The 25624-nt window shown below is 36.0% G+C and overlaps 1 protein-coding gene across 7 annotated transcripts in view; it reads right to left on the reverse strand.

Moving 5' to 3' along the window:
- TANC1 (tetratricopeptide repeat, ankyrin repeat and coiled-coil containing 1) overlaps positions 1–25624 on the reverse strand; it is a 105751-nt gene that overhangs the window by 69591 nt on the left and 10536 nt on the right. For 5 of the 7 annotated variants that reach the window (XM_062578306.1, XM_062578314.1, XM_062578305.1 and 2 more), the window contains exon 2: positions 3808–3882. In XM_062578306.1, the coding sequence (XP_062434290.1) occupies positions 3808–3882 (75 nt within the window). Of the gene's footprint in view, positions 1–429; positions 490–3807; positions 3885–13515; positions 13538–25624 lie in introns of those variants that run through there. The other 2 variants (XM_062578307.1, XM_062578310.1) reach the window with 2 other exon arrangements.

A 25624-nucleotide genomic window follows, 5' to 3' on the forward strand; every position in this document is an offset into this window, starting at 1 on the left:
TTCTAAGGACCTTTAAAGATCTTGAAGATTCTTGGAGAGTTTAAAGAAATGAATTATTTTTTGTTGATAAAAAAAATCTTCTAAAGAAGAAACAATATTAAATTTTAACCTTGTGTCTGAGATTGAATGAAACTTAAGAAACAACGGGAAATTCAGAATAATTACTATATTTTTTCAGCTAGGTGTACATGAGAAAGTATAAAACCACAGATTGCTTTCCTAGGCACAAAAATAAATGTCCCTTTTGCTCCTTCCCACTTAGTTCCAAATATTCACAAAATATTTTCCTGTTACCTTTAACTGTAATGTGAAAAGTGCAGAATGTGGGTTGTGTCTGTTCCCCCCAGCCCTAAGTCCTGTACTTTACCATGTATGTACCATTATTTTAATGGAAAGAGGGGCAACAAAACAAAATAAAAGTCAACTTACAGATACTTGTTTCCCCACAATGTAAATGATTGAATAGGTGTACAGGCAGATTGTTTCATACTGCAGAAAAACAAAAAAAAAAATGGATGTAGAAAAAGTAGGATGTCCTGGTTAAAAATTAGGTGTTTGAAACTTCACTCCTTTAGTATATCGGTTTACATAAATGTGATGTCAGCTACCTTTTCCTCAAACACCTGTCAGAAATAATTGTTTTTTTTAAGTTTTGCTATGAAACGATGTTCTAAACATAAACAACTTTGTCCACACTGCTTGCTTTTTAGAAATGCCTGCACGTGTGCACACACATATGTATGTCTGATGTTTTAGCATCAGAATCCATACAAGCTATTTTCTGCACTGATAATTTGTTGTTGTTTAACCCTTTCACAGACTTTTCAATATTAACCATGTTTCCAGTTCAAGCATAATCCCTCATTCCTATTTGTACAGGTTCTGCAAGGCTAACAAACGTAAAACCGGCAGGATACAGCCAATACATAAACAGGAAGTTCTGTTCAGTGAAACAGGAATCATTCCACTTAGCCTTTGAATTACAGAGACTTCCAGAAGTTTTTATTATTTACACAAGTAAACCCATGGGACAACAGGGGTTACTTCAGTTTAAGATTAAATTGTTGCATTTAGCCTAATCCTCTACCACTTTGACTTCAGCTTGAGTGAGTCAAGACGGTCCTTCAGGAGACACTGCTCCTCAGCTGCAATTCAATACCTCAATGTCTATTCTCTACCTACTGGGATTCAAAGTCTGATAGATACGATTCTGTGACGATCCACCTCCATACCTTAGCAAAGTCTGTGACCACATTCATTCAGCCAATGGTGAACTAGCTGCAGCAGCTTAAGACATTACTACCTTTTAGCTGTTCCCTATTATTCCTAAACTGGATATGCTGAAAAAGATCATAGATATTTTCCTAATCAGGTAGTTCAGCACTACTGAACTGTTCTCTCCTGTCTACCTCCTACTAGAGCCTCAAACTCTGAAATACGTGAAAACTTGCTCAAAACTTCATCGACAGATAAATCAAACCAATGCCCTGCGAAGCTGAGACAAACATTTAGATTTACTATTGTACTACCCTCTAAGGATCAGATTATACAGTGGATAGAAGGATGGATGTTTCCATATAAAGTGTCTCTCTCTAGTCAACTTACACCACTTCAACTTCCAGCATTCTTTTTCACTCTCTTCATAGTTCTTAAATTATTAAATTGTAGAAGTTGTTATCAAGAATCTGAAAGGCCATGAGATGAAACAAGTCTACAATTGAAAAAAATTCCTCATTGTTCAGAGTTTAATGTGCAGGGAGAGAAATAAGCAAAAGATAGGCTCTACAAGTTCATCAATGTTCTTTACCTTGTTTCATATCTTCTCTAAAGATGGTAACTGTCTTACAAAAGACTTTCCAATTCTTTCAAATGTAAAACAAAACAGACAAAACTAAGAAACTAAACAGAACTTCACGGGAAGCACTAGATGTAACACAAAGCAGAATACACACATTCCTTTTCAAACTTATCAAAATATCTTCAAATACAAAATAAGCCAAAGTCTTTTGAATACAGTATAAATTAATTACTTCCTTTTAAACAGTGGTGGCTCCTGCACTCCACTCCTCCTTACTTTAGTATTCACCAACCAGGAATCATTCAATTTTTCCCCAACACTTTGTTCCATAACTTTCAAATCATACATAAACCTCTAGTACTTTGCTAAAACAAAAAATACTATAGTTTTCAGAAATATAGCAGCATTATATTTCTATCAACAGGAAAAAACTCTTCCTTTTGCATACATTAATCCAGACAGATGTGATGGGATCATAAAAGAAAATTCCCTGGTCAAAACTCTATTCCAAACAACCTTATTTTCCTTTTGAGCTTAAACCAATTTCCATTTGGCATTTTAAAGAAAAATGTACCAATGAAAGCCTCACCACAGGAATCTTTAAGCCACTATGTTTAAACAACTCCAGCTGGTAACTTCAAGTCAACTGCACACAGGAAGTTAGCAGAATGCCTTTCGTCCTGCTCTAGGATCACTTCTGTGCGTCTTTGACCTAGTGTCAACGCTTTTTCTTTTCAGAACAGCTTTCATTCTTCAGTTACTTTGAAAGAAACTGTACTGGTTGAGTGTAAACTTCAGAAGATTGCAAGAATATTCTGAAGGACACCTTACCTGCCAGATGAACATAGAACTGCTTTTTCCAAAACACAACTTTAAAAAATCCTCCCTGTAGGACCTGAAACTGTACTGACTGAGTTAAAATGTTACATAGCAAGATATGCATTTGATTTGCTTGTTGAGGGAATTCTTTATTCAGAGCAAAATAAATTTGCGTTGCCAGAGAACACAGTGCACTATCTAGACAATTTAGGATCTAATTCATGAGACAATTCTCAAAAGTTAATCTACATTAATGATTTAAAGGACTACACTGTAAAGAAAAAGGCCACAATCACTCAGGTCCATTAGCTTTCTAGTCATGGCAGCAGAAGTTTCAGCATAGTCTGCACAGAGCAGCCTGGTTTAATACTCAAACATGAACATTTCTACCTCTGTGACTATTACTCTTTCTCAAAGAGAGATGGGTCCTTACTTGATGATCCTTTTCTGGCCCTGAAAGTGGGAATTCTAGTTCTCAATTAACTTTTTTCCTGAAAGACAACACAGATAAGTAGTGATCTACTAAGCTGATGCTTAATAGTAAAAAAAAGCTTTATTTTCTGTTAGGTAAAGCTAATTAATAATTAATTTTATCTTCAAAAATCTTTATAGCTAAAGGAAAAAAAATAGAACTTGACAGAAGTTGTTATCTAGTTTAAAACTTTACAGTAAATTTCTTTTCAATAAACTTGTTTCTAATTGTGCAAATAACCAAATTGTGTATCTCATAGTACATAAAAACATTTTTTCTATAATACAGTTGAATAAATAGTTGAAAATGTATTTCTTTAGTTCAGAGTTCTGACTCTCTAGCCTTGGACCATGGCCTTGGACTCCCAGAACAATACAGACAGCTTGCTCTAAGTATCTCTGTTTTAAGAGCAAAAAGCAAGCTGGTTCCGTCTGTCCTTCCTAGGAGCAATTCAGGAATGAGTCCACTGGATACACACTTCCAGGAACTCTTCGACCTCCTACTCATTCCATGCATGAATGCTTTGCATTTTAACAGTCCTGTCAAAACAAAGGGGAGGGCCTGTGGCATACAGACCTCCCTGCAGCTAGAATTTGCAATGAGTCACCCTCTGCCCTAAATATTGGGTATCACTGCTGCAATACAATAAATTTAACTGCTGAATTTAAAATGCATAATTAATCATCTACATTACAAAATATTTTATCAATATTCATACCTGATTCTTTCTTGTTCCCCTTTCCACCCTCTCGGCTCTTTTTTAAAACTGCCTTTAACATTTTAAATGCTGCTCCTAAAGGATAAGAGAGAAAAACAGAATTAAATACATTAATAATGACATTCACACAAAACCAAACAAAATACTGAAGGAATGATATAAACGAAATATTGAAGTAATCAGTAGAAACATTTTGGTGGTTATATTTATCTTCCACAAACAATGCAGTTAAGCAAAATCCTGAAGCACAAGGAATGCTTTAATACTGGAACTAAGTAATTAGAGTTCATGGTCTTCTTATAAAGAAAAATAATAGAGCATTCCCAACATTCCACATATAATTAGGTTATAAAGCTAAACCTGTACAATTTGCTGTAAGACATTCTCGTAAAAGTAAAATAAAGGTCTCTATCTTGACCTCAGTTCATCAGCATAGCAGGTAACGGGTAACAGAGCCAGAAACCTAGAAACGCAGTATTAGCTAGCGATTCCCTGGGCCACAAAACAGATGGTTGATAAAGGGACTTAGGATTACCTTTGGTTATGCATAGCTCAAGAGATCCATGTACAGAGCAATTAAAAAAATTTTTTTAAGCTTATATGCGGTGCACAGTTGGCAGACAAAGAAAAAGCCGTACATTCCCTAAACCATCACAGACATTACTATCATGTATGTATGTGCCCCCATATTTGTGCTTGAAAGCATGTGCATTTATTTCTCCTGCTCCGTATTCGAAGTCTCAAATTTAACAATCAACCTCAAGTGAGCAGCAGTTGCAAATTTAGGATTATCACTGATTATAGGAAAAATATCTGGGACATAAAATTAGAACACAGTTTAAATGTTTCAGATAACTATCTTCTACAGAAAAGCAAGGAAAACAGAATATAAGGAATTAAAGAAGAGCAGTTCTTAATAACAACTTCCTCAAAAAGCTTTCTGAAGCATCTATAAATTTTAACTTCATTTTAGTTTTCACGTTTAAGAAAAACAAAGTACAAAATATACAAGAAGAAAAAAATGTAATCATAGTGTACATTGTCTAATGCAATGGACTGCCATTAAAGCTGTTATCAAATCAATAAAAAAGCAACAATTTTCCATCAAAAAAAATCAGATTCTTCAGAAAGTTCACTTTATTTTATGAAATAAAGTAGAAAAAGAAAAATCAGTAAAATAAGGTTCTTAAGCTTCTATGAATACCTTGAAGTATGTTAAACAAATACTAATAAGAAAACTGGAAGATTTCCAGAATCTGTATTTATATTCAACGCTCAAATCCCTGGGGTCAGTTCCAAAAATGTACAGCTGTGCACACAAATGGTCAAATGGTTATTTTTCATTTAGTAGGACAACATCTGAAGCAAGCCGCAGCGATGAGTTACGCTCCTTAGTGTTAGAGGCCAGCGTGTATGCTGCCTGCATGCTCCCATCTTGCATGCTCCCTCCCTCCTGCTACGCAAAGTTAGATAACTAACTTTTAACGCTAAGGATCCAAAACCAAGGAAAAAAGAAGATGCTCTGGTTATCTATGTCTGTACAAAATACGGGAACAAAAGACATTCTGCAGAATCTTCAGCTCTTTCTTAAAGAACGTAAACTACACAGTCCCCTCCAGCTCCAGCAGGAAAGTGTGTGTGTATGGGTGGGGGGGGTTACACAAGAACACCCCCCAAACTGGGCTATCTAAACAAAAAGCAAAGAAACTAAAAGGAAATAAATAATGATTACCTATGGAATACAACCCAGAAAGAACTTTCTGAAAACAAGGCATCATTATACCACACTAAGATTTTGAAGGTCAATTGGAGAGAGTTAAGTACTATTTTTTAAACATACACTCTACGTGTATATGGTAATAGCGATTTGGTACCGATCATCTTCTATAGGAAAAGACTATGTGTCAGCTGTCAGCATATCTGTCCACCAATGTTGAGAAGGCTGCACCAAAAGAACACAGTTAATGACACTCCTCCAAACAAAGCAGTATTTTATGAAAATAAGAAAGTATCCCCTAAGATTTAACCACAAGATCCTGGGGAGAAGACATAATCTTCCGTCTTTGCTTGAGTAAATTTGGATGAACTAGATACAGTCCAGAGCATCAGAGAATTTTCAGAGAGATTAACAAAAAACATGGGCAATTAGAAAACTAAGTTTAAAGTGAAAGACTTGAACAGAGATCCACCTATAACCCTGGTTACTCCTTTGAAATACGATACACTTCAGGCTCACCAATAGGTACGGGAGGGGGCAGCCAAATACTGTGTATTCACCCTCTACTCAACACCACTTACCACAGAAAAAGGTAAAAAGCATCATAAATATATTCCACAATCAGCTTCCCTTTCCCAGTACTTACTGCAACTAGTTTTGCAGAGGAAAAGAGGGGAAGCACTTCTCCCTTACATAAAAGTCTTCACAACAAGCCGCAAGGAGAACCTACTACTACAACACATGCTTTCAAGTCCATTATTACAAAAACGAAGAATGAATTTTCTTAGAGACTCAGAACAGAGATGTGATCATTTGGAAACTGCTATCTGATCATATGAGAAAATAAACTACTTACTCTGCTGTACAAACAGCAGCACTGCCTTTAAAACAAAGCAATCTCTCTACTCTAGTTGGCACTAGTAAGGCATCTAGGAGTACTCTGTCCTGTTGTGGGCACTAGAGATCAGATCTGGACCAAGGACAGCGCGCTGAGAAGAGAAACATGGAGATAAGAGGTCTAAAAGCCATAACCTGTGAGAGTGAAAAGTTTGTTTTAAATAAGACTGACTTAATTACATTGGCCTGTTCCAGAGAAGGGAGCGATTTATCTATCAACTCTGCATAGACAAAGTAATATGGGCCTACCTTGCAGTAAAGAAAATTTAGTTTAGACAGTAAGAAAAAACTTCTAGCTCTAAGTACAGCAAACTGCTGGAAGATAGCCAGACCATAAGAAAAACAGAGGAATATTTATCTCTGAAATGAATAAAACAGACATTTGCGAGAATAAACTTAGCACTGGTGCTCAAGCTCACAGTGTTGTGCAGAGGACAGAAGATTCAGACTACCTAACACATTCTGTTTGCATGACACAGTAGGGGCGAAACAAAAACACAACAAAACAACAGGACAAGCCACAAGCCTCACGAGCTGCTGTTTCAGGCACTAAAAAAAGTTTGTGAACTTTGAAGGTCATCTTTTCTCCAACGCTATTAAAAAGCGGTTTCACAACAGAAATTGCTTAGATGGACCATCTGACCCTTGAAGTTGGGGGATGCACTAAATGTCCTTTCAAAAAACCATTTTCCATCTATTTTCTGTGGTATCAAACACAAATCAAGAGTCACTAAAGAAAACAGAGACTGCAAGAAGGTTCAAATGAAAACCGTAACTACTTATCAAATAACCAGTCAGCCAACTGTAGATAAGAAAGAAAGAAAGATAGTAAAGGACATTTAAAATGGGCATTTATGATGCCAAAAGTTTAACCTTAGGAAGTTTAGGAAGTGACAAGTTTAAAGGCCAGACTGTGCAATGTAAATCTGTTCTTCTTATGTACGTAAGTTGTACTAAATCTTGAATTATGTAGTTACATCCTGCCCGTTCAGATGGTGCAAAGGTGTCCACAAACAGTTATTTTTTCCTTTAGTCCATAACGCACTGATTGGGACCCAGGAAAGCCATATTCTAATCTGAGTTCTAACACAAACTGTCTGTAGTTCTTCACCAGATCATTATTATACACAGAAGCAAGAAATTGCTTGAATACCTTATATTTGTTTTCTTAAAATCTTAAGGAATATTTACTAAACCTGCAAAACCAACCATTAAGAACAGCTTCCTCTTTCCATATATCACATAGGCTGCAACATAAAAACAGGTATATTCATTGTGCACTGTGTGGCTGCACAAAATAATGGATTAAAAGCGCTGTAGTATGTTATTTGCTTAGAGGAGCAGGTTTCTTTGATGTTTTCTGAATTACGTAACCATGCAAAGTACACTACAGTTACAGGCCAGCTGTGACTTACATTTCATATTTATCAGCAAACTATTTTAAGTCTTCATTGTTGATATTTCTCTAGCAGTGAACTCCCACCCTATTGTTCTTTTCTCCCGGCTTCTGATCACCATTTCAGAAAGGTTCTAATTTTAGTACAAAACTCTAAAAAACTACATCTGAGAACAAATATTCGACTCATCTCAATCTTCTCCAGCCACGTGACTTCACATAGTGGTTCACTTACGAGTTCAAAACGACCACAGACGTAGTGGTCCCATGTGTCCAAAAGGGCGCGTCTTTGGAGACCACGATGGCTATTTGACCATTACCCAATTCCTACTCATGAGGTCTTCTAACACATTTTGCTGATAGCGCTTACCAATTTGTTATAGAATTTTGTGCGGAACCTTTCATTTCTAAGAACAGTTATATCTAGTGTTTTTATCAGTGACAATTATTTTTAAAATCATGAGAACATTCGTTTCATGACATTAACAGCCCTTAATAAAACTAGATTGCATGTCCTAAGTTTGTAACTTTATGACAAATTTAGGAATAGCAGCTTCAACGGAGTTGTGTATCATGATTACAAACTTCTACTGCAATATTATTGAGGATGTTTTGTTGAACTAAGAACCACACTTGTGGTTAGTAACTGTCTCACCATCTAATTACATCCTGTGGAAATTTCAAAATGAGATCTTTTCCCACTTTGTTAACTCAATCACTCCAACAGATATGCTGTTCTTCAGACTGCTTCTCAATTATCAACAATTTCTTACTTCATGAATCAGGAGTAAGTGGCAGAAATAAATCAGAATAAGTAACAGAAATTAATTTATTTTTTAGTTAATTTGGATGGTATTTCTCATCTCCAAAGTCCAAAACTATGTGCTTGCCTTAGAAAAGGCTAATAAGAGCTCCACAGATGAAAAGTTTATTTGCTAGAAAACTTACCATGCATACAACAGCTGTTTTTTAGTACTGATTTGTCAACTGGCAATTAACTAGCACAAAAACAAAAACAAACCAAAAAACCCTACACAAACACAAACTGCATCAGCACCCATGTGCCTCTGTCCTCAGATTTCATACACATCTAGTCTACTCAATATAAAGTCCCCACCATGATAAATCAGCAATACTTCATTTATCAGTTTTCCTATATCATGGTCATTCAAACATCCTTTTCTGACTACTAAAAATGCATTTTACAGAGGCTTTTGTTATTGCCAAAAGGTCATATTGCTGTATAACTGAAAATCTCTTACATACTATAGAGACCACATTACTGACTATTAATTTTGTTTACTTCATGATTCATCAAATTAACACATTCTTCACATCAGCAATTAAATAATGAAATTTTTCCCATTCTACAAATGTTCCAGAAACCTACATATATTAATTTCATCTTAATATTACCGTCTGAAGTTCTTTAGTTCTTTAGAACCAATTTCTATTTGTAATTGGACAGCCCCTTAAAACTAAAGTCTTCTTACCTCCTTATAGTAGGTTACTATTGAGGCAACTATATTAGTGGGCACTGCTGTAATTTTAACTTTAGTAATAGGCTTTCGTAGGTTCAGTTAAAGCATTCAGTGGAGACAGCAGTGTTCGACTGTCTAATTCAAGGCTGAAACATAACATACATACATACAAGAGTAAGTAGTCTAATCAGAGCCACAGATACATTCTTTATTCATTGGTATTTCCTAACTTCTCTTTTGCTTTTAAATTTTAATATAGCCTCTAACATTATTCAGAGTTACGTATTGTTGGTGTGTGATATAAGTTTTACTTACAAGCTTTTAAAAATCTTATAAATTTTGCACAACAATAATCACTTTATCAAAATTCAGGTGATATTTTTATATGACTGAGGAAGAAAAAGTCTTCTTGAAATCTTGCTGAAGTTCACAGAGCAAGTCTAATCTAGATCTGCTGGACGCATTTTTTTTAAAAGCCAAACAACTCAGTGCTATATGCAACCAGCACTTATGTCCATCTACAATTCCACCCAAAAATACAAGAGGATAATTAGGAATTCGGTTTCACAGAGTTGATCCTCAGAAAAATATCTACTGCAAATGAAGAAAATGAGAAGGGATCCTTCTTAAGAAAAATAAAACAGTAACAATAATGAAACACATTTACAGGATCGGGCACTTATGCAATGTTAAAACAAACTCTGAGCAGCAGCTTGAAAGGAGGAAAAAAAATGTGAGGTTAAAAACAGTTCACTGGAAAAATTAATGGGAATTCAGTGGACAAATTACAAAAAAAAAAAAAAAAAAAAACACAAAACAAAACAAAAAAATCCTCACTACAGAAATGACAACAGACCCCCTTGACATGTGACTCCTTACTTTTGTCCACCCCCTCCCCTTTTTTTTTTTAGTATTATTGCCGTGGCCAGCGATCATCTACTTTTTTTTAGTTATGTGAGTTCCACTGTTCTTGAAATAATACACATTTCTGTAATTTCAAAATAATACAACACAAAAAATCACTGGCACTTACTGTAGATGTGAACACTCAGTACAAGGCTTTTCTCAGGAGAGAGGGAAAAAATACACATACATACATACAATTGAGTTCATTAAATAACAAGAACTTGGTAATTTGATACATGTAATGTGTTTATTGCTTCTTATTTTATATCATTATTTACCAGGGGGTACTTCACAGCACACTGAATTACCACAAAGTTGCTTTAAAATAAAGACAGAGCATTAAACATACACAGCCAATTTAATTTATTTCTTTTTATAGCAGTCACACTGCTCCCTGGGCTATATTTTAAAAAGGAAACACTAAAACCTAGCAACTTGCAATAGTTTGTAGTTTTAGTGAGAAAAATCATTACTTTGAGGGGAAAAAAAACCAAAATCAATAGAGAGCTAATTTAAGCATAGATTCGTAATGAAGGAAAAAACGCCAGCACACAAGTTACAAAAAACTACATATTAGATTTCTAAATGTAAACATTAACATATAAACAGACTTGGCCCTCAGCAAGGACGACGACCTTAAATTTGTTGCACTTTCTCCTCCTCAATGGAAAAAAAAAAACACATTTCAAGACAGCTTATTAGCAAAATGTTTTTTGTCATGAATGTCAAAAACAATCTGAACATAGTGTGCACAACAGTACACAATAACAAAGGTGCTTCCTTATGCACTTGTGTATCTCCTTGATTTCAAATAAAAAACTTCTAATACAAACTTCACTGTCTTGTCCTGTAAAGCTCTATCATCTTAAAATTCTTATAAAAAAACTGTATGTTAAGAACACAAAGATAAAAGTTACTTGAAAATTCCTATGGCCTAAAAGCTTTTATAATAGTTTAAAGGTTTATATTATAGAACTAGGAGACAATGTTTAACTTGGCAGCACAAACTGGTTAAACTTGTTTTACGTATGTCAATAAACTTTAAGCCATGAGCTTGCCCTGGTTAGATAGAATATGAGAAAAAATACAGCTCATCTGCAGAGTGTGGCAAGGTATTATAGCACTAATATTAATAAAAGTGTTTCTTGTACATTAGAAGAACTGAACTGCTGGAGCAACAGATGACTGAAGCTACAGAATTTACAGCATGGTAATGCATCATCTACTTGCCTAAACACTGGGGTTAGTTTTGTACTGCCAGTGAGCTGTTTTTTTAAAATACAGTCTCTCTGATTATAGAGAAGAGAAAGAGAAATTCTACTGTATAGCATTTTATGTTGAAATAAGACTGCCAACAGGCTTTGCTGTTTTAAAGAAGGGTCATCAAAGCAGCTCTTAAGAACAATACAATTCAAGGACTTGGAGACAGCCCTAATAACTCATTTCATCACCATTTCAAACTCCACTGCAATAGAATGTCTCCTGTATTCTTCTGCTTCTCCTTTTTACATATAAAAGGCTCAATACTTCAGTTTCAATTTATCTGAATTCTCGCTTATGTTCACCAATACAGAGCAAAAAAGGGGAAAGTTTCATCTCTTTGTTCATCACGTATCACATATGAACTCCTCTCCAAAGGACAACTTTCACAGAAAGAGAAACTAGTTTTATTTGTTAACAAAGTTTAATTGCCATTAGGAATTCCTTCTGCTTTAAAAATTCACCAAAATTATTCTTTGGGCTCCCATCCAACAGGACAAATTGCACAAATCAATTATTCTATGCAGATTACCAGAGATATTTTCCCCATTTTTGCTATGATCATAGCAAAGTCTAGTAAGAACAAGAGGAAAAACTACTTATCCCACTATCAAAAGATGTTCTACTCCTTGTATATTTCTCTGAGCCAGAAAGAGTAACATTTAGACAAGCAGTAAATACATAGAACTATAGGGCTACTGATTTATGGTCACATCTCATCTTATCTTCAATTTTATCATCCAATAGACTTTAAGCACAACACCTGATGCTAAGGGTGAAGAAATTTAGCCCATTCCCTCCCTGAGCGTTTCAGGTATGAAAGAATTGTCCTTTATTTGTTTGCAGTATTTTAACCCAAGTTAGTTCAGTATGTGGGGATCACTCCAACATGTTACGAACAGCTAGCTGAATCCAACACATTTCTCCAATAAATGCCCTGTTCCCTTTACAAAACCCAGCCATCACTGTGGAACTGCTTTTAATGAAAGCCTATTAGTCTTCTAATAAACTTACAGGCTTTCTTAGCAAAGTCTCAAGTATGGTATCAGTTTTGTTTTCTAGCATCTCATAAAGGATTGTTATAAAAATTCCCTTCCCATCCTTCATCACATTTAGCTCAGTGTATTGTTTGAGCTAAGCCTCTCCCCCCCACACACATTCACAACTGTAATCAAAGTCAGGACTTATTTGTAATCATTTACAGCATAATAAATTCATATACACACTCAACACTAAAAAAAGCCATCAACTGAAAGTAGAAATTACCCTATCGTGAAAGGTCATGCTTGAATCTACAACTTTCAGCCTGACCTAACTGCAAGAGCAAAACACAATTCATTTTAGTTCTGTCCATGTACTGGCTTAATTACTGCAAAACCACACCACAGAGTAAGAGTTAAAAAAGAAATTGTTCCATGAAGCACAACCTGGATGCAGTGGAGTTGCTGAGGTCAACTCTGAAAGTTCTCTCTCACCGGCAACAATCATTAGAGAAAGAAAAGGAGGAACAAGTATATCCATTAACTTGCTTTCTCAAATACCCATCCCTCTGTCATTAGAGGTAATCTCAGTGAGCACTCATGACTTCCTAATTTCTTAAGTGGGAACTATCCTAAACTATACTTTAGCTACCACTCTTTCATTACAAGCAAGCAGTTTATAGATGCCAGTAAGATAGTCTAAAATATTGCATTACCAGACAAGAAAGATGTGAGATTCACTTTCTTTTCCAACAGCTAAAGATGTTAACTTTGCAGCTCTCCAGATTACTCGCAGTCGGGGTGAGGAGAACAATCATTTAGAGTAAATTTTGCATTAAATTCTACTTACAAACAGCTTTCTGAACACTGTCCTGAAATGCAACATACTAAACACTGCCTATCTACCACAGAAACACATCAGTATTCTTAAATAAATGCACAAATAAAAGCTCTTTCACTATGATCATCATTTTCATTGCCTTCAGTGGAACCTGATAATATGACAGAACGTATACACACTCTTTTACACTAAATACAATTTTATGAGAATTTATGGGTTCCAACACTTACCATACATACTGTCCAAGTAATGTTTGGATAGATTTGATGATATGCAGAGACTCCCTTATTGCTTAAAATCCTGAAAGTTTTCATACATGTTCATTAAATATGACCTTCAAATGAAGATGGGGAAAATGGGCCCTTGTCCTCATCATCATTATATCTGTATCAGAAATGTTTAAAGAAATACAGTTCTCAAGAACACAGAAATTCAGGTCTTGTTTACATCAGATGATTCTATCCACTTAGTAGTATTTAACTGTTAAAACATCACAAAAGCAAAAGCAGTAAAATCAATGCATTGCAGCTGTAAAGATACACAGTATTAAAAAAAAATTCAACAAATAGACAACGATTGGATACATATGACATCTGGTCAATTTGAAACTACGGAAACTGATATCCACCATTCTCACTTTCTGGCTTCTTTTAATGGAATAATAAAATTAAAAAAAAAATGGAGGCAGGCCCTCTCTTAAGTCAGATTGTAAAAACTTCTAAAATTGTGAGAAATATAGAGACATCACTTAACACCATTGGTAATATCCATGAGAAGTTATTAGCCAAATTAACATTCTCCATAAAGAAGTTTTGATTCTAGTAGCCCAATTTCAGTGCATGAGAGCCATCTGGTTCCACATTAGAATATGGAAATTAAAGAAGGAATTAAAAATTAAAGAATCAATTGTTAAAGAGCCTATCTACAGTAAGTAAATTTTAATACACAAGATATTTGGCCAATAAAATGCTGATTAAGCACAATGTGACAAATGAACTAAATTAAAAAGAAGGAAGAATTTGCCCTTCAGATTCTTACAAATACTCCTGTAATAGAGAATAAGCCAGTTATTGAACTCAAAGGCTTTGAAAAATTCAGACAAGTGGTTTTCAATAAACACAGAAAGACTTTCAAAGGTACTGAATGTTGAGATGACCACCCTTTTTAAAGACAGTAAAGTGTCATCAGGTGGATTTAATAGTGTAGTCCATGAGTAACTAAACCCTGAGTCTGAATTTTTGAAGGTAACAAACATGAGTGAAGCTTAAGCTTTAACAGTATTTAATCTGGGTATTTACCCTTGCTCTCTACTTTTAACAACAATACTATTTCAAGTTTCTCTTCAAAATCTGAACCTTGTTTTCTATCATTAACTTACTATTGTGCTAATAGTTCCTATCTTTTAACTTTTTTATGTGCTGAAATAGCCCGCCATTTATTGCACTTTCACTATGTAAATATCACATCTTTACGTATTTCCTTTCTCTTACTTTATAAAACAAATACATCCTTCATTCTGTAGTGCAACACAAAAAGTGTAATGCTTTATGATGCCTTCAGTAGCAACATAGAGAACTGAGGGGGGCGGAAAAAGCATATAAATTATGTAATCCACCTCCTACATTAGGCCAAAATTTCCATTTGTTTGAAAAAGAAAAAATAACCACACAAAATGTAATAAGGATTAATAGAATGTAGTCTGGATGCACTTGGGAAGTAAATTATTCTACTTCTTACAAGTTCTACATTTAAGCTGCTGAAAATTAAACCGTAGTTCTAACAGACAAAGTTCAAAACTTAATTTATGCCAGTTGATAGATATTTTTCCCTATTGTTAACAGATTTGTCTGTGGATCAGGTTAATAGACTAATTTTTATAATCTCTATTCATCTATCCTACCTTGCTCCCATACACAAATCACAAAATTGTTTTTCAGCCTGTTTCAGAAATACTTATTATATGTACATTCATTGCTTTGGCACCTCTTCAAAAATTTTACTGAATTTACTAACAGGAGTGTGCATGTGACCTACTTTTAACAAATTCTTATGTCACAGCGTAAAAGGTTCCTGGCAGTATGACAGGTTTATTTACAGAAAAAGTATCGATTCATGAAATTCACACCAAGGGAGAGAAAGTATTTCCAAGTAAAAATGCGGCGCTTATCTCTCTGGTCTTTCTCTGGCCAGCTTCCTAGCAAGCATCATATGAAGTTCCAAGTCTCCTTCGCAAGGAGTTGACAACACATACCGTACCCGCAGGCCAGGCACCTCTCTCTCCCCCCCCCCGCCCCGCAATCTGCCTCTCTCCAATCCGTTTGATATACTCTGGAAGTCTCATAATGCTTGTTTACCACAATAACCAGAAGACAGCAGAGCCTTTCAAACCATTCCAAGAAAATTTTTGCTTAATGCTACCCTTTCCATATACCTTTCTGTAATTCTTACAGCCTTAGGCTTCCTCAAAAAAAAGTTATTCAAGAGAAAGAGGACTCTGAATAAGTGTGTGTATGTGCACGCATCCCACAGGCTGAAAAGCCATCTCCAGCACATTTTTTCCTCTTGATAAGAAAAATGTTTTTAATCAAAAAACCTGGCACAAAAGTGAAAATATAAACATAGAAATGAAAAAAAAATGTTTAATGTATATGGAAAGATACAGATAGATACTGTTATTTTAATACAAATGTACCTAGTTTTACATATGGAAGGTGTTGCTTCTAATTTACAGAAAAAAATAAGCACCAAAACATTAAGCAATCCTCCCATGTGCAGTCACATAGCAAACCATCTGGGTTAAGAAACCAATGCAACTGCATCTTGCCTACTTATAGGCAAGCTGTCTTTAATACCTGGCTATATGAGGTACAGCAAACAGCATAATTGCCACAAGCAAGAGATCAGCATGGATCAACTCCCTCAAGCTTTATTTCCCTTCTTGCTTCAGCGCCACTGCTTGCACTGAGCTGAAGAAAATGGTAACACATACAGCTGCACTAACCCAGCAGGTGCAGCTGAAGCGACTACAAAATCCTCATGCTACTGCTGCCAGCTTCAGGGGTAGGCTTCTGATGAGCCTGATAAAACAACTAGGGTATGCTGACACATAGGTGAGGAATGGGGAAGGGAGAGTGCCAGCTCACTAAGTTTTGTTCTCTTTTACAACTTATTCCTGACGTTTTTTATTAATAGACATCACTACTTTAATCATATTTTTATGCCTTTATTTTGACTAATTTCATACTTCATCATCATTTAGGTAAGTTATATCTGTCCCTAACTCATTTGTCTGATAGTTGAGGTTTGTCCTACATGAAAAGACTATAAAATCTTATAAAAGCAACTTCTGCATTTAAGTCCACTTAATCCAGCATTTTTAGTTAACATATGCTAGGAATATATCCAGTTTTGACAAAGATTTCTTGCATAAAATCCAATTCAACCTTCAGATCATTTGTAACAATTCACATCCCTGCTGGGAAAACATAATTCTATTGATAGTACATATTGTCTAATTTCTGACTACTAGATCTTGTGAGCCTCTGCCTGATAACTTAAAAGGTGACTTTTACTCTCAGAACTCTCCAAGCAAGCGCTTATTAACAGAGAGGTCAACCCAACATTGAATACACGAGGCATCTTTAAATTGTTGACATGAAAACTCCTGGCTTTCATTCATTCTTGCAGTTCTTTTCAGAACTTTACTATCATTTCAATTTTTTTAAACACAGATGCCACATGTGGACTTGTCAGCCAAGGGATATTAATAACATCATATAAAATAGTAAAATGCCTCAAAATTTCTCTGTTTATGCAAAGATCATGTTAGCTGCTTACAAAACTGGATCCCCTACCCCAGCCCATGCTGAATAAAGTTTGTGGCTGCCCCCCTGAAACCTCCTCCCCCACATAACTTATCTTCTAGATACACAGAACATTGCGTGCAATTGCCTCGAAGCATGATGGGAAAGGGTGGAAAGTCCCTCGATTTAGGAATTCGCATAATCACCTCTTTTAGAAGAGAAAGATTCTTAAACAAGATGAAGTTCATAAAATGGAAATGCTACATTACATAAAGGGTTGGGAGCACGGCCACTTAATAGTTTACTTCACTCCTAATCTTCTACAAAACAAGTATTTCACTAGTCAGTGAATCCCCCCCTTGAAATCAAAACAAGAAGAAAAAATTCCTCCACATTTTTTGCTATTTGTGATTCTCTCTTAAAATTCAGCAACTTTATGAAAGTATTTTCCAAGTACAACTACTACCAGTAACAGATACTAGCATGAGTATCAAAAAGTTACTCCTTGTTTCACAAGGATTCATAACTTCTGTTCAGATTCATAATTTTTTATTCTATAGTTCTACTTTCCTTAAAGGTTTATGACATGCATGTTTTATATACTGCAGTTATTAGTGGGTTATTTTCAGCGATGTATGTAGTTCATCACTTCTGGAGCGGTCACAGGAACTCATGCTATGTTAAATGTAATCACCCGAGGCAATGCCCACAAACTCCACATTTATCTCCTTCCCAAATCTACACTGTTCAGCCTCCATATTTAAAACCTAGAAAACAATTAATATGTATTTACAAAGAAGCAATGAGTGGAACATCTGAGTCATTCCCCTGTTTGCACGGAAATACTTAGGTACCTAACACTTTTGAATGCAGGATTTATTAAACACAGCTTTCAAAAGAGCATTATTTTAAGAAGTGACGTATTTTCTAAGCATCCCAAGATTCAGTCCTAAGTTTTGGCAGAAAACTTTGTTCAGTGGCAATGCTTCCATTGCCTACAGATACAGGCAGAATTTGATTCTTTACACACAGGAAGTTCCACTATTTTTATTTTCTGACAAAGTCAAGTTCTTCTAGCATCACTGTATTTTCAAACAAGAGGAAAACCAAAAGAATACTTAAAGCAGCAAGATGTTATTGATCCTCAGGACAGAAATCAAGACTATAAAATAGATGAAAATCTTTGAAAATGGTTGTGTTTCAAGTTGCCAATATCTTGCTTGCAAATTATACTGCAGTTTACATTTGTTGCTCACTCATTATTTTAATTATTATTAAACTTACCTATGAGATTCTCCACCTTCCCCTCACTTACCTACCACTCACGAAAGCTGTGGAAGTTTTCAAGAGGATACAGGGGTTTCCAGTGTGCTTTTGCAGTGGCTTCCCCCCCCCCCCCCCAAGTCTGGTTTTAGATTTGACTTCCCATATTTCATGGACATATGTATTCTATCCTGCAATCACCTAGTCTTCTGCTATGCTACCATTTTAGCCTTTTGCTGATCATTATGGCCAGTGCCCCTAAGATCTGCCACCATGAGGGAAAAGTATGTCTCTCATTTACTGCCCGAAGATTTTTGGTCAAATTGTTGTTCAAGTGCCACACAGTGCAGAAATGATGGCATACCGGTTTAAATTGCTGCTCCCCAGCTACTTTTTACTGTCCTCAAGAACTAAAAAACTGATTCTGCCCTAAAGTAGATGAAGAGCTCTCACCAAGTCAGGCCTATTAATTAAAATGTCTTGAGCACTCATTTAAACTCACATGAATGATTCAACAATGATGTGGATGAAAAATCTTCAGGTGACTCGTTTGTCTCTCTCTGCCTTGGGGATAAAGACAGTTCCAGCTGGGGATTTGTAAAATTTCAACATCTGCAGCTGTTTCTCCCAGGAAAAAAAAAAATCTGACCACATATTAACTATTATTTTTTCCTCTTTCCATACTGCTAAGTCCTTCCAGAGAAAATACTGCAAGACTATAACTTTCTACCACTTTCCATTTCTTTTACCATTTCTTCAGTTTTAAAGACACAAAATACTTCTCATCCCTACTTAATCTACCTAATTTATCCTAGCTATTTAGGCTCCTTTCTGAGCCTCCTACCCAGCTCTTTTCACTTACAAGATGCTGCCAAATTCTTCAAAGGATCAAAAGATCCACTGGGCTCTCCAAATCTCATTTAGACTAACTCCATTCTCATCAGGACTGTTTTCTCCCTCGAATTATCTTTAGCTTCCACAGAAGCACACCACTCCTCTCTCTTACTCCATTACTTTTTATTTCAGGGTTCAACTATCTTTCCTTTCCTTCAGCCTTGCAAGGGATATAGACCATGCAAAAAACTAAAATAAATAAATAAACAAAACGAGAAGTTTTTGCTCCAAGGGCAAGAAGTTAGGTGGGTGTGGTGATAAGAACGAAGGGTGGTTCCTTCCTGCTTGCAAGCAGCAAACAACAATCCTCACCTTAGTAAAAAAAGAAAAAACAAGAAGTTGGCTCTGCTCCAACTAGAAGATGACTATTTTGAAATGCATGCTAGACAAAAATAAGGTCACAGGGTTAAAAATATAGTCCTGAGGAAACATGAGTATGAGAATCCCAGCCAGCCACAGTGGACCTCAGAGAGAGGCAGGTGTGAACAAAGGAATGGAAAGAAAGTATAATTGCAGATTTTTTTTCCTATTGTCATAATGGCCACTTTCATCCCATCCTTGTGCTTATCTTTCCCCATTCTACCTTGCTAAACATGGGAGGCGAAACAAACTGCTACTTAAAAATTATGAAAGGGTCAAAATGCCAGGCAAGAAAGAACTCATCACTTTCCAGCTGGCAGAAACGATACCCTACACACAATATGTTAGTGGAAAATCATAAACCTAAAATGAGATAAAAACTAGGACAGAAATGGCCATTTTGGCTTCATTAGTATATAGAAAATGAAAGGAAGACAAAAATCATGCTAAACCTAACTCTTACTAACCAAAACTTGTATTAATGAATAGTTGTGTGTTTATAGTGTGTGCTTACATTGTGCCAGCACCCTTCTCTCCACGAAGCATGGAGATTAGTGGCATGGAAATAAAATGTGTTGCCAATTTCCCCACAGTTCTGGACACAACCTTAATTTCCAGATGCCTATCACAAGCTCCCTGTTTACCACCACAGCCACTCACCCCAAACAGCCAAAAGAAACTGCAATGCAGAATGCATCTGTCTTACAGTATACAGCCTGTAGCTCAAACTGCTTTTTTTTTTAAGGCAAAACAATCAGCCATTCTGCATCAGTTTATATGTGCTTCCTCTACACAGCTACAAACATCCTTTCCTGACCACAAAAATGAAGAATGGAATGAATGATGAAAAAATGATGAATGAAATGAAGATCTAACAAAGTAAAAAGGGACAAACAGCACACCAGTATCTACATTACTCAACCCAGTATTTTAACTGATGGGATCTCTGGACTATCCAGGAATCACAAGGTTTGCCAGTATATTCATCACAAGAGATGTGGGTTCCCCTCCTAGAGTTCACTAATTCTGGAGGAAAGGAGAAAAAGGAGGAAAGGAGAAAAAAGAAAGAGTGTTAAAGACAAGTAATAATCAAAAATAATACCTGCTCTGTAAATATCTAAAAGACTGGCTACAAGCTTTCTATACCAACATCAAAATGCTTGGCTGTGCATCAAATCTGTAATATTTTTAGCAGGATTTCCAAAGGGATTCACCAACCTAATTCTGTTCATGGTTTCTCTCTTCCTTGTGCTGTGTCACAGGAAAGAAAAATTTCTCCTAGAGTCAGAGGAGTGATGTCTTCATCATACAAAAATTCTCAGTCCACTGACATTTCTTTCTGTGTCTGCATGGCAATGTAATCCCACAGCTGATTCAGAAACATTGCCTGGCATATTGGATTCATTACACTTCAAAACTCCATCAGCTGTCTCCTCCTGCTCTACATGATGTTTTTGTGTTCTCCCTCACAGAAGACTGAATTTCACTTAGCAAACAGCAAAATGACATCATGACAGCTGAATTATCATCCATCGCTGGTAGAGGACATTTCTTTAAGATGGTCAGTGCTTTCTCATGAGACAGCATAAACAATATTTGTCCACTGCCCTTATCCAAGACAGACTAGGCTAAACTGAAACTGAGTTTTGTTTAAATTATTTCCATTCAGAAACCTCAGATAGAACAGACAAGTCCTCCAAACACATGAAGAGGGAACAGCCAAGGGCCACATTTTCTCCATGTGTCACTACTGAAAAGGCTGTAAGGCCCACCCAGTGAGGTTGAACACTAACGATTTAAATGACCTCTCCAGGCTCACTGAATGTCATTAAAATCCATAAGCTAAACAAATGAGCTACTGCACTGAAAAAGGCGAACAACTCTGCTTGTTTATTGTGGCTTTGAGGCCACAGCTCACAATAAAGAAATTAATATTTAAACTGCATTAAAATCTTAGGGTAGAAAAAAGTTATCCCACGTAAAGGAATTTAATACTATAAAACACAAGAAAATTACAAGAAAACTTCAAGTTAAATGAATAGCAAGGGGGATAAAGGTATTGAATTTCACCTCTAATTTGCTTCCAAATAGCACAGATATAACATATTCTGCATAAAACTAATTATGTGCTTGTACATCCTGGCATGGAGTCCAGTTGCCAGATGTAAGATCTATATTTGAAACTCCAAACTTTCAATGTAGCAACTGTAACATTTAACTCTTGTTCTTTTTCAGCAGAAAACTCTTGTCAGCCTCATATTAAATAACAGACAATCTGTGGGGTTTATTTATTTATTCTGAGACTAGCCTTAGCCAAAATGAGTACCATTTTGGGAATTTTACTGAAGAGCATTGCTAAGCTAAGGTAGCTCTCAAAACACTACTCTAGATAATATATATTAAAAAAAGAAAAAAAAAAAGTGACTTCAAAGTGATCTAGTACCATAGCTCTTTTCTGGACATAATTAAAATAGCATATGGGTTAACTTCTGTATTTGTCTATGAAGCTACACACAACAAAGCATCAAAGCAAAAAAAAAAACAAAACAAAAAACATTACGCAGCTCCAGATCAGAGCTACCACTTTGTGACATAAAAGGTAACTGAATTCCAAAGACGTGTAACAGAGGAAGCGATGGTCCTTTTAGTTCTCCTTTTTCTAATTCCCTAAAAATGCTGAATGAAAAGTCTTCTCACACAAGGCCAAAGTGGGCTCTAGTGAAACCTGGGAGTATCTGACTACCTGATCCAAACGATTCAAGGAAAATACTGTCGGGCACCATACTAGATTATTTCAAAGATCTCCCCTCTTTTTAGGGCTCTTCTCAGCATCTGTACTGATATGACCTGTGAAATATCTGTATCTAGGTTTAGGGCTAAAGTCACTGTAAAGAAGAAAACTGTGGGGTGGTAAGTTTTCGCAGATTGTGTATAGTGTAGGTATGTATCAGCATTCTGTAAATTCAACAGTATTTTGGTTGGTTCCCCCCAAAAAACGGAAGGAGCTTTCATTTCTAGACACTAAATAAATAATTTATGCTCCATCTGCTGAGGGATGTTTATCTTGAAAACATAACACTGAAGTGCATCCACAAATGGAGGGGAGAGCAATACAGCTCCCTTCAGATTCTCCAAGCTGATACCTCACCATTTCTTTTATGTGCCAGTTATTTGACCTTTCACACTTACATTGAAACCTATTTCATTACATACATTAAGGAAATATATGAGCAAAGTTATCATTTATTTTATTAATAAAAGAGGATCAACCTCATCAGTGAAGCTACTGGAAAAGACTGCGGTTTTGGTGGTATTAACTATTTCTGCACTACAGGCTTCCACACAGAACTGCAACAGTCACAATAACTTTTCTTCACCTCTCTAGCCTATGAGTTTCTCTTAATACAGCTACGTTACTCATGGATGTGAAGAAGCACAACCCTGTAGCTTAACTATCCATGACCAACAAGGGCAATAAGAGAGCCCTTTGACAAATCTAGCAACAGACAAAGCAATGTTGTCACAGTTAGTATTACGTCCAGGTCATGGAAAAAGGTACTTTTCAAGTTTTCAATTAATCTAGTATGCCCGAGTTTAAAATTCACATTAATAGAGGTAGATGTACTCCCCTGAGTGACAGTAAGATGGTGTTGCTACAACTCAAAGCTTTTTTCTATTTTATTTCCCTATTTTAGTTCCAGATCTCCTATATTCTCCATCTGCTCTACCAGGTGTTTTTCAGGCATCTTTCTTTGCTTATTCGTGGAATTTTCTTTCCTTCCAAAAAAGGAAAAACTGTCCTTTTTCTCCTTCTGTTTTACTAGTAATTTTCTCTGAACACTACAGGCCTGTCACTCTTTACTTCAGACATCTATGCCCAATAAAGTTCTGCATGTTCCTTTTTTTTTTTCTTCCCTAACACTTATCTCCAGAAATTATAAGACTGTGTGCTTTCTGTAACCCTTAATCACAAAATATCAGATCTTGACTGCCTGGGAGGCAGAGCCACTCACTTTTGTCAGAAAGCAAATAGAAGTGGGTGTTCCACGCACACTCCACAACGGACCCGTTATATACTTCCTCTTTCACAGGCCTAAAAATAGAGATGAACGTATCTATTATTAAGTAAATACTTTTTGAGTTTTTAATGTGACTTTTAAAATATATTACTCATTTCAAAACTATTTTGATACTTTCTTCGTTAGGATACATAGCTTCTGGCCTCAAATACTAGAGGTAGAGCAGTACGTGTGCAACAACTTGAAATATATCCCTGATGAGAAGAAGTAATCACATACCAACACCTTCATGGTTAGAGTATGGAGCCATACAAGGAAATCTTAGAAATTTATATTATAAATAAAATACAAACAGAAATATTTCCTTCAGAGAATGCAATGCCCTAAATTATTTTTTAACAAACACATCTTAAAAAAAAAATAAAAAAGCAACTCCTAAATGACTGTAAGACCAGGAAATGAGCAGGAACACCAGGCTCATAAATACACTGGGAGAGTTATCCTCCCTGCAGGGCACATGAGCACAATCTTACACACACACAAAAAACTATAAAGCAGTAATCTAAGCAGATAAAATCCCAAGTTTGCTAATTTACTTTAACATTAACGCTCCTGGGGCTGTGTGGAAACTCAGACTTTTAAGTCACAGAATCTAGAAGATACAGAAGGAATCAAAGAATATCTTAGGCCCTTACATATGCTGCATCTTTCACTCCCTCAGAGCATCTTAGTTCCTCAGCATCTTTAAGTATGTTAAAGTTCATAACATTCTGCAGCCAGGGGAGTAATCTTATCTCCATTTTACCAAAGAGAAAAAAAGTTTGCTAACAGCCATAGTGGCTGAGTCTTTACAAGAGGGCCAAAGAGGGCAGCAGCATATTCCTGCTCCACTGCGTCAGCTGTGGTACCTGAACATTCAGTAACTAGATTCAAGTCACTAACCTGGCACGAACAGGTAGTTTTCTATGTGCTTACAGAGCTGCAGTGAGAGGTCAGATGAGCAACTGAGCTGGCACAAGAGTGCAGATACAGAAGGAAAGTGGACCACTCCTTTGAATCACAGCAAACTATTAGATTGGCTCAGCTATCTCCTGAAATCTCACCCACAGGAATGTGGCAAAGCAAAAATACTACCCTCTCTACTTGCCATCTCAACTCTTGGGATGCTATTTTTTTCTGTCTCTTATAAAATGCAAATATTCTGCTTTTAATAACTTAATTATGCTACTTTATGTACAAGACTTCGGTACTTCTCTATAGTGTAAACTACAAGAAAACATTAATATCCATGTTCTTCCTATTTCTCTTTCCTCAAAGCATTTTCTATTATAAGGTATAATGCAGTAGCATTAAGAGACCTCATTAAAATAAGCTCTGTATGAACATCTATGAAAGGTAGTATCAACCACAAATTGCTTACAAGCCAGCCTCCAATCCTGTGTCAATTCAGCACGTGCACTCTCTTCACATAAGAAGCCCGCTGAAATTAATGAAATTACTCACATGAACTAGATACAAGCTTTAGTTATTTTTCCTTGCCCACAGTAAGTCCACAATAGAGCTCAAACTGCAGACAAGAATGTATGTGGAACACCCCGAAGTTGGCTCCTGCAGAAAAAGGGCTTGCCTATACAAGGTATAAAGTGTTTCACATTCATACTCTGCCTTATTCTGCAGTAACTTCCCTTTGCAGACAAGATCTTACATGTTCTTACCAAAAATATTAAACACTTGGCAAGCCCATATTTATTAAAATTTTACAGTTGTCCTTTAGTTTTCAGTAATTAAACAGCCGAGCACTACCAAGAACCCACAAACATCCCCTCCACAGGTAAGTGTCAAATAAATAAATAAAATAATCACAATCAGAATTTAAGTAGTACTGGAAACTTGTATTCTTTAAAAATATTAACTACTCATTAAAAACTTAGAACTCTCAAGATCTTCGCAACAGTTTGCCAAGATGGTACATACTGCCTCACTTTATATTAAACTAGTTA

The sequence above is a fragment of the Rhea pennata genome, chromosome 6 (genome assembly GCF_028389875.1).
Source record: "Rhea pennata isolate bPtePen1 chromosome 6, bPtePen1.pri, whole genome shotgun sequence".
Taxonomy (NCBI): Eukaryota; Metazoa; Chordata; class Aves; order Rheiformes; family Rheidae; genus Rhea; species Rhea pennata.